Genomic DNA, 14,385 nt, shown 5'->3' on the forward strand with positions numbered 1-14,385 from the left:
TATATTGCAAATGGCCTTCTGTGACTAGTAATCCATCATAAAAGGCCATTTGTAACAACAATGTGTACGTCACAATGTGTAGGCTACGTCACAATGTGGCCGTCCCAATGTGACCAGTTATTGTTAATCGGCCAGTTATGCCATTCGTGAAAAGTGTTTTGCAAAGTTAGTGGCCTACTTCTCAAATTAGCAAAATTTAACGTTGTATAATGGCTTCTGGAAAGAAAAGAAAGATTGGTGATGAAGACAGAATGTTCCAGAAAGATTGAACAAAATTTCGAAATTTTTAGTGGCCCACCTGTGTTATTTCTCATTTTATGTGGCCCGCAATGCTAAAAAGGTTCCCCACCCCTGGTCTAGAGCAATTGCCAAACGTAAATCAAGCTTCATGATATTTCCGAGTGGTGAACAGCTGATGGGTGTAAAGCAAGATTTTTTCCAAGTTGCTGGCTTTCCCAATGTGATCGGATGCATTGATGGAACTCATGTTCCAATTGTTTCTCCTGGTGGAGAGCAAGCCGAACTATTCAGAAACAGAAAAGAACTCGCTGCCATGCTTTCTTGTATTTGATAAAAGTGGCTGTGTAACCTTTAAAATGATATTAACAAATCTCGTAATGCCTCTAAGAACGCAATAACAAACTGTTTTCTGGTTGACTGCTTCTGATGACTCAGCAAATTTCGACTGTTTGTGCGGTTACCTAACCAGCGGTTGGTGCATTCGGTGGTAACTTTAACCGCCGGTTAATTTAACCACGTTTGGTGCATCCGACCCTCAAAGCACCATAAGTTATTTAATATTTATGGTGCTCACTTTTCGGAAGCAGGTCCATTCACAGAATTTAAATAATCCAAAATTATTTTTCTGGCTTCGTATATTATATATTTTAATGCATTGATAAAATCGTGTTCATTTTTTTAACCTAATTTTTTAAGTTTATCTACATCTTTAATCTATTATCGTGTAATAATAATAATTTTACTGACAAGCACCGCTTCTTATGACGTTATAAATATTCCAAGAATTAATGTGCTACAAGCATTAAGTGACTTTCACCGAAATTTGATTTTACGAAGCTGCTGACAATGGCCTTTACCAACACAGATATGATAATTATGGCAACATCATTCTTCAGCAGCAACGTGACAAAAGGTGTGCCACTACAAGTAGTGCTGTTGAAATTCCTATTCTCTTCAGAAGTTTTTTTATTTTTTGTTGCTTTCTGTCAGCAAAAGAGTACTTCATATTGTTCGTGGTGAAATTCAAACCGAATTTATAAAAGTCAAAAATAAAGTTACTTAAAGATTGTAAATACAACCAAGAAACTACGAGCAAAACTAGAAAAAAGATTTTGGTAAATTTATAAACTTTTTAGTATTATTGGAATGCCAGTGTGAATATAATTTTGTAACAAAACCATAAAAACGAAACTAGTAAATAGAAAAAATGGAAAAATAATAATAATGCGTAATGATCATATTCTTCTTTTGTTTTGCGCCCATAGCGATAACATGCTGCACAATGCGATTGCAGAGGCAACACAGCAGACAAGAAGTAGCAAAGAGACCCATAGTCATCGAGTTAGCTTCTCACACTTATTTTTAAAAGACCAATGTATTTTAGAACTCAACAAGATATAGGTTAAAATTTTACCACATACATCAATTCAAGAATTCCAAATCTGAGAGGACAATCAGTTGCCACCAAGTAGGCCTATCTATTCTCGGTCGCTGGTTTGAATCTTCATCCTCGGCTTAATCAGTTTGAGAATGCAGATTCAAACGAACAGCAATTGTTTCTCAATCTCAGTGGCAAACCCTTTTTATTCATTGAAGTAATGTGCCTGTCTCTGCACACCTGTGTATATGAATGTGTAGTTAGATTTACTGTTATGGTGTAGTGACGACTAGATGACTACTTAATGTTTATGGTCTTTTGCTACCATCCTGATTGCGCCATAATCTAACCAACAGTTGTACAATGCATTGTTTTGACAATTACATTTACTCTGCTTGATTGTTAATATATGGCGCAGTGGAAAAAAAAAGTTGATTTGCCTATCACTCTTTCACCATATTGCAATTCCTGCCGTCTTCATTAGTTATTATTTCATGTAGCATTTAAAGGTACATTTCCTAGACACACCATTTTAAAGTTCAAGAGTGACGAGAGTTAGATAAGTAGCCTATGTTAGAGTTACATGTTTATTCATATATGAATGCTATGAGCGAAGATGACGTTAGTGGTAATCATCTATTTTCTTATTTGAAGGCCCATTTTTCTTTAGTTTTTCATTGCTTATGCTTATGGCAAAATTATTGCAAAACTCTTACGTTAAAAAGCATAATTGACTTCAACAAATAATTCTAGCTTAAAGCACAAGAATTGGTCCAGAGAAAGTGGTAGCATGATCCGGAACGTTTATCTTTGCGATGGAAACTGCTACTTCGGATCCGGGAGTAATCACAAGCATTGCGGTTGTTCGACAATTTTGTAGCCATGGCCGCTACTTTAACAGTATTTTTGTTCAAAAAGGCAATTGTGTACCCTACAGTTCAAAATTAGCTAAAAGGCGTTGGATTAAGAACATACCAGCGCTCTACACGTCATGCACATACACACTACTGATGAAACCAATATACATTGCTGTAGCCAACTTACCTGTAGTAATCACATATGGTCGTCCATTGCTCTCGCTCAACGTTACGTAGGCCTACTACGCAGTTCCAGGCGTTGATTTTCCTCCTGTACTCTCAAATTGGGTTGAGTCTACAGTAAGTGAAAAAAAGTGGAAATAAGGAAAAAGTTCTGGGGAAGTAAAAACCCATGATATAATATCTATATAGTTCTTCCGGCTACCATCAGTAAACTGGGTATAAGTTATTACCTACAATAACATTCTTACAACATTCTTTATATTTAAATTTAAACTTTATTTGGTAGTCAAATAATAAACAAGTTGCATTAATTTTGGATTCCATGCATAGAGCAGGAAGGTATATGAAGAAATGCTTGCTTTAATTTTACTGTGTTTGAAAACGATGAAGTAAGCTTGGCAATATTAAATTTTCATTGACTTTTTCAGGCATAAAGTATACCTTTATCCATTTACTGCCTTTTTTATTTCCCATTAGAAGTATACTAGTTTAAAAAAAATCAAAGTCATTATTTACTGCCTTTTGCTGATCATTTTGATTTAAGATTTTTTCCAGGCAGGGGTGCCCAAGATTGCTAACTGTGAGCATAGAGGTGTACAAAGAGTCAACATGGAATGTCTAAGCATGACCTGTCACCGATACAAATCATGTTATGGTATAAAAGGCTTGATTTCAATAAAGGAAAAACACACCAAGCTTACATTATGGAAATTTGCCGAGTGTCTTTACATATAGGCTAACGCAGATGGAACTGCAATTTCAGAAAATTGATTAAGTTTAGAAAAATTTTCAAAGCTGAATTGGAAACAATACAACCCACATATCAGTAGATAATAAAACTTGATAACTTTTCATCGATTCTTAAACCACAAAAATGAAGCAATTTCTAATATTTTTGAAACTAACCGATAAAGGAGACGTTGTGTAAAACTGCTGTTTACTGCTACCTAGTGTTTTTAATTGTTGATAATAGCCTTCTTTCACATTTCACGTGAGGGCGTGCTTCTCTTCATGTGAATATTTTTGGATTTCTCTTCTGTACGGAGAGCCTGCAGCAACATACAAACAAATAAAGTAGATGAAATAAGATGAAATTACATCTGTGAACAAAAAAAAATGTAAAATTTATTTTGCATACTCAATTTCAACGTTTATAATAATGTAGTATCATCCCTAATTAGGCCTACCTTTTGTTTTGTTGACTACTGTCACATTATAAGTCTTATTTGTGCCTTTTTTCACGAAGGTAAGAGTGCTGGGCATGTTTGCTTTACTGAGAACTTCGGTGTCTGAGACTTTGTCCTGCCATCGAATCTTGAGAAGCTTTCGGAGGCAGGAGAGGTGGAAGTGGTTCACTTGCCTTTCGTGTCTCCTATAAAGAGTCGAGGTCTCACATGCATACAGAAGGGTCGTCAGAATAACTGCTTTGTAAACTATGGGCTGGCCATGTCCACCGGATGCCGAACCATCGCATTCCTAAACAACTGCTCTACGGAGAACTGACTAACGGCAAACGTCATTTAGGTGGTTAAAGAAAACGCCTTCAGGACACTTTAAAAGCTTCCATGAAAGAATTCGCCATCGACGTAGATTCGTGGGAAGCAGGGCCTCTGAGAGAAGTTTTTACTAAGGGTACGAAGAGTCATTCCGGGCCCCCCTCTCACTCCGGGCACCCTTCGTCTTGGGCAAAGCGCGTGATGTTTGCTTAGGCGTATTGCATACCATACAACATTTTACTGCAGAATTAGACATCTGAGCGAAATAATAGTATCAGGCATGGCCACCTAAAGATACGGCCTGATTTGTCACATTTTGCAGAAATTTCCAGGTTTTTCAAACTTTGGGCGAACTTTTAAATAAATTTTTCTAAAAATTAGATTTTTACGCTTTTATTATTCTTTTCTCTAGATGACACAATAGGTTTTAACATCTTCACATGTCGAAAAACAAAGAAAATTTGATTTTGAAGATTTTAGTCAGACTGTTAATTTTCAATAACAGTCTGATTTTGCGTTTTTCAACTTACTTTTTCTCATTTGCTACTGCTTCCTCAAGGCAACAAAAAAGTTTTATGTCATTAGGAAACCGCAAAAAGTAAGAACATCTCAAAAAATGTCAGTCAAGCACCAGGAGTAGCTGTAATCAAAATCTGCAAAATGTGACAAATCAGGCCGCATCTCCAGGTGGCCATGTATCAGGCTACAATAAAACTATTATTTAATTTTAATAGGCTATGCACAATAATATTGAATATGAAAGATAAATATATCACTTACCTCATATGATGTAGGCCTACCCTGCTTCCAGATAAGACTGAGCATCATAAAATACAAGTTTATAAGAACAGAGAATGGGATTGGCCTATTCTAAATTAAATTCTATTTTTATGCATCTGAATAATGACATAATATAAAGTTTAGGTTAACTTGAAATTGTCCTTTTTACACTAAAAAAATGCCAAGCATGGAAAAGAAAGAATATCATAGGTTTGTGAATACACAGTAAGTAACACAGTGCTGATAAAATGAGTAGAAATACCAAAACTTTGAATCAAGTGTGAAACTAGAACAACATTGCTGTGCTACACCAACTGAGAAAATTGACCTGATGTAAATTATGTTTCCTCTTACTTTCCAAAAAAAGAAGATGCACGTGTTGAAGACAAAAGCAGAAAAATGCACTTGTATGTTATATAAAATAGCAAAAGATGAAGATCAAAACACAATATATTAAGACATTCTGCAAGTCCAACTAAACAGTGTAGAATACAGCACTAAGCTGGTAAGCAGGCAATAAAAGTTCACTGCAGCATACAAACCCTAATAGTGAAGGTGTAAACAGTTAGAAATAGAATAAACAAAAACAAAACAGATGTCAGATTTCTGATATATGAAAAGACAAAAAATGCTGCTCATGAATAGTCCATTATATCCAAATTCTGCTGTACATAAAAATTCACTTATATAATTAAAACAATGAAAACTATTAATACTACAAAAAGTGCTCAATGCCAAGCAAAAAGGCAAAGCAGAGCGAATTAAATCAAATATAGTTATTACTATTTGAAGCCTTTACAAATTGTTTCACCTAACGGATCATCAGAAGGTCTTATTCAAATAGAATATATATATATTATTATTTATATATATTTATTATTATATATTTATATATTATATATTATATTTTATATTATATTATAAAATATATATATATATATATATTATATAATAATATATATATATTATATATATTATATTATATTTTATTTATTATTATATATTATATATATTTTATATATTATATATTTATTATATTTATTATTATTTATATATATTATTTATATATATATAATTATTAAGCTTTCAGTCCGCCATTTAACTTGAGCATGTGCAAAATTTTGCTGAGAATGACAATGACCGTCCAAAAGCAAAAAAACTCAAGCACTTTCAAAAGTTCACGCTTCAACAGGCTCAAGAGCATCAAACTAGTAGCTGTAGTAGGCTATGATATGATTGCAAGTCAGCCCGCAATCAAAACTAAGACAATACTTGTACTACAATAACTTCAAGATCAGTATTATTTTAGTTACTAGTTAGCATAACAGCTTGTCTGGACTTTTCCTTCAAAAACTTTTATAACTTGGCCAAAATAAACTTTGTCATGGTCTTCTTTAACTCTTAGCCAATGCTGCATGTCAACTATATTATATACCAAAAGCAGTATTTTGTAGCCTACATCACTGACTTCATTTATTCAGCAAAACAGATTTTTCTTGCCTTTTTTCCTGCAAAAACTTTAATAACTTTATCAAAGTTAACATGTCTGGCTAACTTTGATTCTATGCTGAGCCTTGCCAGATTAACTAAACGCTCTTCACCTGTTGTTGATCTTAAATAATTTTTGATCAGCTTTAGTTTGCTGAAGGGTTCTCTGAGGAAAGATATCCTATGTCAAAGCCTACTAATTTTCGCGCAATGCACTTAGTTACCTTTCCGGGCCCTCTTGCTACATTACGGGCCCCCATCAGGACTAAAGAATAACAACTTTTATGCTTGAATTTAGTCGCTTAGGATGGTTTTAACCAAACATTTTTGCGCGTAAACTATAAAATCACAATTCCGGGCCCCCCAACAATCACAGGCCTGGGCTCTCAAGGGTACGCCGTACCCTCCGTACCCCCCTCTCATAGGCCCTGGTGGGAAGACTTAGCCTCAGAACGACCAACATGGCGCAGTCTTATTTATAAAGGCGCAGAATCAGCTGAGAAACACCGTACGCTATCTGCTGTCAGAAAACGAGAACATCGCAAGGCCCGAGCCTCAAACAACCCTGGCCCTAGCCAACCATCCTTCCAATGTCCATCCTGCAGCAGAAGTTTCACCGCACAGATAGGCCTCATCAGCCATCTCCGCACTCATGTAGCCTACACTGACCAAAGCCAACACTAAAAAAAAAAAAGAAGAAGCTTGATCTCAGTTTCATTGGCCATCTTCGGAAACGAAGAGCGAACATCATCATCATCATCATAAGCCTTACAAGCTGATTTGCAGACAGACGTATTCTGGTTCCAGAATGTTTCTTTCATTAACTAAACTTTATGTTCAACCTATTATTTTTGCTTCAGACACTAACTTACTATTCTTTCATACTTTCAAATATGCTTCTACAGCCTACTTGCTCCCATGCTATATTTTAAGCCTATTTATTTTATACATTTTAAAATATGTTTGACACTGGAAAAGCTCCACAGTTGCAAACAAAAGATATCATTTTTTAACACCAAGATTGAAAACCATGCCATTACTTGTGATAATTGCTGCTAGTTTAAATTAAACAAGTTTACTCTGATAACAAGCAAATCAAATATTAGTGGTACAACACGTTCAAAATGTTGACGCAGGCAAGAAGTAAAAATTTCATTAATTAGCTTCAACCATTCAAACAAATTAATTTTTCAAAGATGTTAAGTTGAATTAACTACTTTGCAACGTTAAAATCGTGTTGAGCTTATGGCGAAGCCACTTACGTCACAAATAAACATGTCTGGCATTTTATGTGCACACACTCCACGAGTCGCAAAGTTTTATGGCATCACAAACAGTAAATGACGAAAAATATAATCCTGGGGTGGGAAACTTGTTCCCCGATCTGCAATTTAATGTGGTCAGCATAAGAAGCTCGCCAGGAGTGTTTTCTCAGAAATAACAAATAAAACTGTTCGAGACCTATAATTTTGTTTGGTCGTGTTGTGAACTTTTCGTTTATTTTGTGTAACGTAATCAGGATTTTATTTCAGTGTAACGCGGTAGCGACTGGCGGGGCAATAAAAGTAATTTGAGAGGATCTGAATTTCAACACAGCAATGGATGTACCGTAGATGTAGCGTACCCATGATGTAGTGGATGTACCGTACTCAACGCCGAGGTGGCTTTTCTTGATATTGAGTTTCGGTTTATTGACAGTACATATAAATTTAAATCTATCAACGACTACCGATGAAGCTTGGTTCCTAACTTTAGAGACAACACTGAGTGACATTCAGAGATGGGCAGGATCACCAATTTTGGTGATCTGGAAGATCAAGATCACATTCAAAATGACTTTTGTGTACGTAAAAAAATACAGACTTCGATCGAGATTGTTTCACTGTACAAATTTGAAAATCTTTCATAGTGATCGACTGTTTTAAATTTTTGAAGCTATTTTCGTTGAGTCCGCTACTGCTCGGACTTTTCTTCGTTGTTTTAGGTCAGAAAGAATATGAGTGGTTTCACATTTAAAAAGATACAATTGCAAAGAGAATAAAACTTAAGCTTTGCGAAAAACGTACCCTGACTAGATGGGCCTGGCCTACTGCCATTTATTTTCTACTTTTTGTAGTTCATACAACTTTTAGCCCTCTAGTTACGCTAGGTGGCGTGACCTTGCCAAAATTTAAATTGATTATTCTGTTTCGGTATCAAGCAGATTATAAGCAGTTTGTGTTAAATCGTTTCTATCTTTTTCTAGACCTATGTTTGGCATATACAGTAGCCTATTGTTTTTGTTATGATGATTAGAAATAAAAACACTGAACTCAACAGTACTTAAAAAGTTATTTTCTGCGTTTTTTTTAAATATTTTTTCTCTGCTAGGTGGTGAAAGAAAGCAAAATTGTGATGTAGTTTCACCCGCAGATGCATAACCGTCATGTGTGAAACAAAGATTTGTACAGTTACGTTTAAGAAGTGAATAAAATTTCCTGAGATCATCTTTTCGCTGTAGTAAAAATGTCACAGTTTTGCGAATGCGAACAATTGCTTTCTAAGCCTAACACTCAAGCATTCAAAAATCATTGTTTGGATTTCGTGACGCCCAAAGGGGATATCCGCAGTCGAAATAACTGGAATTATGTCGTATTTTGTACATCAGCCATTCTGCGTCGAAAAATTTGTTCTGAACTGGATGCAGCCTATAAGGTTTTTACTTTAAGTCTGCTTGATACCTGAAAGTAATCAATCGAAGAGCAAGGTGAGATCTATGCAGGCCAGCTCTTTTTTATACCTATTTGTTCGGTTGTAGGATGTTTTGTGTTGGCCAAAAGCTCTAACTTTGGCAGGTGCACAATGAAAAACATAACCTAGTCTACATGAAAAGTAGAAATTATAGGCTACAATTCAAAAGAGCAGGCCTAAAAACAAACAAGGTTTAGAATAGCTGAATGAAACAATTGCATCTTAGGCGGATAGCTCTCCCAAGCCTCTCCCTCGAGACTACATCCCTGGGTGGCATTTTGTTTTTTGTAGTTCCACTATACGGGGATAGTAGCATGTATGTGGTGATCCTGCTCGTAGAGTGGGATAAGATTTATACTTTTTGTGAGAAAATTTAAAGTTTTTATGAATTATTTCTTGCAGTTTTAGCGATTGCAAAAACTGCCGTGGTTTTACTTTTAAGAAAGCAAATAAGTAATTAAATGATGCAGAGTTAATTAATTTAACTTCACCAAACATAGTAAGGTCATTAAATCCTGTAATTAATTGGTTAGTCACCTAATGCAGGTTTTTACACTTTAGTGCAATATTGTTCCACCAGTCGTGATATTTGTGGTATTATTACTTCAGTATTACCAATCCGATATCAACCTTCGACCATCCAAGTTTATCTCCAATTCTTGGTGATTTCAAACGTAACCAAAACAACAAAGGCCACTTAGCGTACGTATTTTTGAAATTAATTTGCAAAAAAAATTGCGTTTTCAACATTATTATTAGATTTGTCTTTTCAAAGTTCAAAATATTCCATTAAAAGTTTCATTTTTTTCTCACAGAAACCCAATCTAAAATGCAGTCATTATTTTCCCAGAAATGAGAGAGGCGACAAAGAAAAAAGCGAGAAAAAAGAAAATGTCAAATTTCTGTTTTGGGTGAAATGCCATCAGAGGTCTACTGTCTACAAAACTCTACATCAGAATGTCAGGTTGACTGGTCGTAGCTACTTTTTAATTACAGTCTTCTTAATTTTAAACAGGTGTGTAGCGTACGTAATAGCTTAGTGCTACCAGCAATAGTCAGGGGCGGAAAAGGTTATTCCGTCGCCGGAATATACATGTTTGCAACGGGCATGTATAGCTGGCCTAACATGGACTTGAAACCGTTATATATTCTCCTGTTATTGGTGGTGAATATCGCATTATGCCAAGGTAAGTTGTTATGAAAGTTTTGATGTTAGGGCTTGTAAGTTAGAGGCTTCCCATCACGTCGTAGCATGGGAAAAAGTCTATGCCTCAGATGATGGTGGCTTAAAACTTGCCTGACTCTGGATTTCTGTTGTTCTTTTAGCCTAGTTGTTTACTATTTGCTGACCAAATCTATTGTACGTTTTGGTTTCGTAACCAAACTCGCTACGATAAAGTGGGTAACCGAAGTTTTGTAGAGTAGTTTGGTGAAAGTATTTTTAGGCAAAAGGTGATTGCTTTCGCTATCAATCACATTCAACTTGGCGTATGTGTATTTGAGTTGTGGTCAATGTAAGCTTGTAAAACAAGGAAGGAAAGAAAATACATCATTTCTATGCCTGTGTGCGACATAAATAGATTGAAGTGCAGTAAACTGTGAGGGTTCTGCAGACTTTCTTTCGCATTGTCGGCATTGCATCAATTGCGGCTTACGTTAAAATAACGTAGCTTGACAGAATTGTGTTTGTTCATACTTGTGATCAATCGTTGAGAGGGTGAACAGTAGTACACTTCAGTGCCCTTTTTTTTCTTGAATTGCAGTTTTTCAAAACAGAGTAACTGTTACTGAAGACAGCTGATTACCAATTGTAATGGTTTATTTTTTTTTGTGGTATTGTTACATTAAACATCCGAGAAACTGTTAAGCATTGTTTAGTATATTTCTTTGTCCTTTCATACCATGAGTTGGTTTGTAAATTCTAATGAATATTCTTCTGCATGATTGTTCTTGACACTGATAGCGACGGATGTAGTCCATTTAGTTTTTCAAGTTGACGTTTTCGGGTACGGTTTAACTTTATAGCTGTTGGAGTTTTAGCCTAGACTTTCTAACTCAAAACACTTTGGGAAAGTTTGAATAATACTGTAGTCACTTCTTAAAACTCCTTTTTGTGTATCAACAATCAGAGAATTGATATACAGGAGATCAAGCGAATGCAAGGACTTCTGCTGTTAGACTTTGCAGTTTAGCGTCCCAAAAAGTGTTCCATGGCTTGCCAAGTGGGTTAGGCAGAGTGGGTTATGGATATACAGCAACACCAGCTTTGTAAAAGCATACCGTACTACATCGGTTTGATCCATTTCTTACACTAAAATAAGTATTTATGACTTGTTTCACTTCATTTCAAAACACTGAACCCTGTGCGAACCGCAGACATTGTCTTCCTGCGATAAATGCAACATGGTTGTGATGTCAACGTCTGGCGATGTTAAATTTATGTTAAAAAAGCAACTTTACACTTACTTTTATGAGAACTGTAGTTAACCGCTGCAGTGTGCTTTTGCAGAGCTAGTGTTGCTGTTTTCCAATAATCTGTTTTGCTTGCGTCTATAAAACAGTCTGGCCAGCCATGCCAAACTCTACTCGCATCAACTACAATAGTGTCCCATGTTCCGCCACAGCAATAAGCAAGCAGACAGACAAAACTTGCTGAAGTTAAAAACGTGTAGCCTACTACAGTTCGCAGTTGTGTTGGTAGTGATGGTTTTGCTGTTAGTTGATGAAGTTCGCTAAAATCGTGTAATTCTTAAATTTGCCAAGACTGCTTACAAACGTCCTGCAAAATGGCATTACAATTGTCTCCTTCTTCGTCGTATGAGCTGTTCTTCCGGACTATATGTTTGGGCATGATGTCATCAGCCACTCGACAGTCTCGTCATCCAGGGCCTTCAGTCCAAGCGTTCCATGTGGTGGTTGATGGATTGGGCAGTCATGGACGACATGGTCTACAGTCTGGTCTGTGGCGCCACACTCGCATCCCGGTGAGGGAGCCAGGCCCCATCTGCACATGTCTGAACGAAAGCGACCGACGCCGGTTCTATTGTCTCCTTGAGGCAATAGAACGGTTTGGCTTGTAAGAAAGGTAATGATTATGCTGTTACACACTTGCACTGCAAAAAGTTGCATCGTACACTTGTTGAATTATGATAACAACGTCGAGTACGCACGTTTACACATGAGCCATTGACCAGTAGCATGACACAAATTTGCGAGTGTTAGTAGGTTAGTGTCCTCACGACTTGAAGCAACTCTTTAAGTTGAAGCTAAGCCGGCTTTTTTGAGAGAATTATGAACATCATGGTTTCCTGGTGTCTTGCGTAGCACCTGCGGTTGTGAAAAAATGCTGGCTGACAAAACTTTTTTGTCTATTGCTGTCGATCGAGACGAAACCGTTCCACAATTCATTGTCTGTGGCAAATCTAGCAATTTCGTATAACTGAAAAGTTTGTGCTTTCTTTGTGTGTTTTTTTTTTTGTTTTTTCAATGCACAAACTCAAGTTAATATTCGTTTCAATGAGGATGCAGTGGTTTAGTGGTTTTACTATCTTCTTTCTTCGTACTCACATTAATCTAAAGTAATTACAATAATGTGGCAAATAATAATAAATGTATATATCAATTGTTGTTAACAGTAATATTCCAACATGCGCAACTGTGTTTCTGCTTGTATCATGCTCTGAAGTTCGATAGGTGTCCAGAGAACGTGCTGGTTGTGTTTTGGCAGAACACTTAATAACATGCCTACTTCTAAGCAACTTTTGTCACTGTACATTTTCTTAGATAACAGTTACATAATGCCATATGACAGAAAAGCTATGAAATTGCAAACAGCAAAACTGACTTTAATTCTCTCGGCACAACTAGATCTTTCTCAATTACACTGCTTGTTTCTGATTCTTTCTCTATAATAGATAACATTAATTCATGATCTTCCATCTCATGGATTTCTCATACGCTGCTCGTGTCCGTCTCAATTCGAATAGGAAAATAACTTCAACATTTGTCTATTTTTTATCAAACATTTTCTAATGCTAACGATGATCATAAAATATATACTCACTTGCAACATTGCCACAACTAGCTACCAACTTAGGCTACGGTCTGTTAACTGTGAACAATCACGTTCACTGTGTAAATGACCTAATAAAAGCCCAGACGGACATTATTACATTGTAGATCAGACAACTTTCGACGAAATTTGTTTTACACTGATTGTTTTTTTTAAAACGAAAATGAAGCTGACAACGTAAGAGAAATCTGCTTTGTGTGCCTTATTTATCATTCGTCCAAAAAATACTTATGTTGTCACTGCGCATTTTGCAGTTTATCACTGAACAATTTTGGTTTATCACTGCGCCTTAAAATTAGGTGTGCTTACAAGCGACTGAAGATATCGTCTTTTCATCTTGCGTTTCTTGTATGTGCGACGATGTTGAACGGCGTAAATGCGTTTTATCGTCGAATCTGGCCACTGTTTGCATTGTGTGAGCAACATACAACCGTCAGTCTAACAAACAAATTGTTTATCACAAACTTTAAAATTTATCAGTTAAACCTAATTTGCTTTCGTTTTTCGACACATCATTGCTTTATCTTTGCAGTCTTGATTTAACAAGACTTCTGTTTCTTCACAAAACTCAAAAGTTGGCCCATCGATGCATAATGTACATATTATAAAGTGATGCTGTTTTTTATTTCTTTCATTCCTGTTGATTTTTTGTATTTTGTTGAACTTATTTCGTCCCCGAACTTCATCTCATCGTCATTCACGTTGTGTTAAGTATTCAGTTGGTCTTCTCCATTGCCAGATTTTTGGTATCCTTGCCAACATGAAGTTTTCTGAGAACTAAAAATTTGTAGTTTTATTTATGAAAAGTGAACTTGACTCATGAAGTCATTTTTTCGACAATTGCTTAAGCCGGATTGAATTCTAAGTTTTGCTTGTTGGATAAGTAGGCCATCTGAAAATCCATTAAATGATTACGTTTTGCGTTTTGTACAACAGGCTAAACTGCACAGTAGGTAACATAACGGAAACAATTCGGTTTATGACAGTCATGGCTGCGCTGCAGTAAAATGATTGATTTGTAACATATTTCATGGGGATTTGAATCGAAATTTAAAATTTCTCATAAAAATACTTTTAAAACGACCATTATCGAAACTCAGCGCAGCACTGTACGCCTTCACGCTTCGCTGCTTTCAGTCTATTCTTCAGCGACAAGCTGCA

At 36.0% G+C, this 14,385-nt stretch overlaps 1 protein-coding gene across 1 annotated transcript in view; it reads left to right on the top strand.

Annotated features, from left to right (window-relative positions):
• Positions 1-10,179: 10,179 nt before the first annotated feature.
• LOC145766232 (uncharacterized) overlaps positions 10,180-14,385 on the top strand; it is a 44,219-nt gene continuing 40,013 nt past the window's right edge. The window contains exon 1 of the mRNA XM_082577901.1: positions 10,180-10,339. Within this exon, the coding sequence (XP_082434027.1) occupies positions 10,246-10,339 (94 nt within the window). The 5' untranslated portion in view covers positions 10,180-10,245. The remainder of the gene's footprint in view (positions 10,340-14,385) is intronic.

Source organism: Aplidium turbinatum, chromosome 3 (genome assembly GCF_918807975.1).
Source record: "Aplidium turbinatum chromosome 3, kaAplTurb1.1, whole genome shotgun sequence".
Classification (NCBI taxonomy): domain Eukaryota; kingdom Metazoa; phylum Chordata; class Ascidiacea; order Aplousobranchia; family Polyclinidae; genus Aplidium; species Aplidium turbinatum.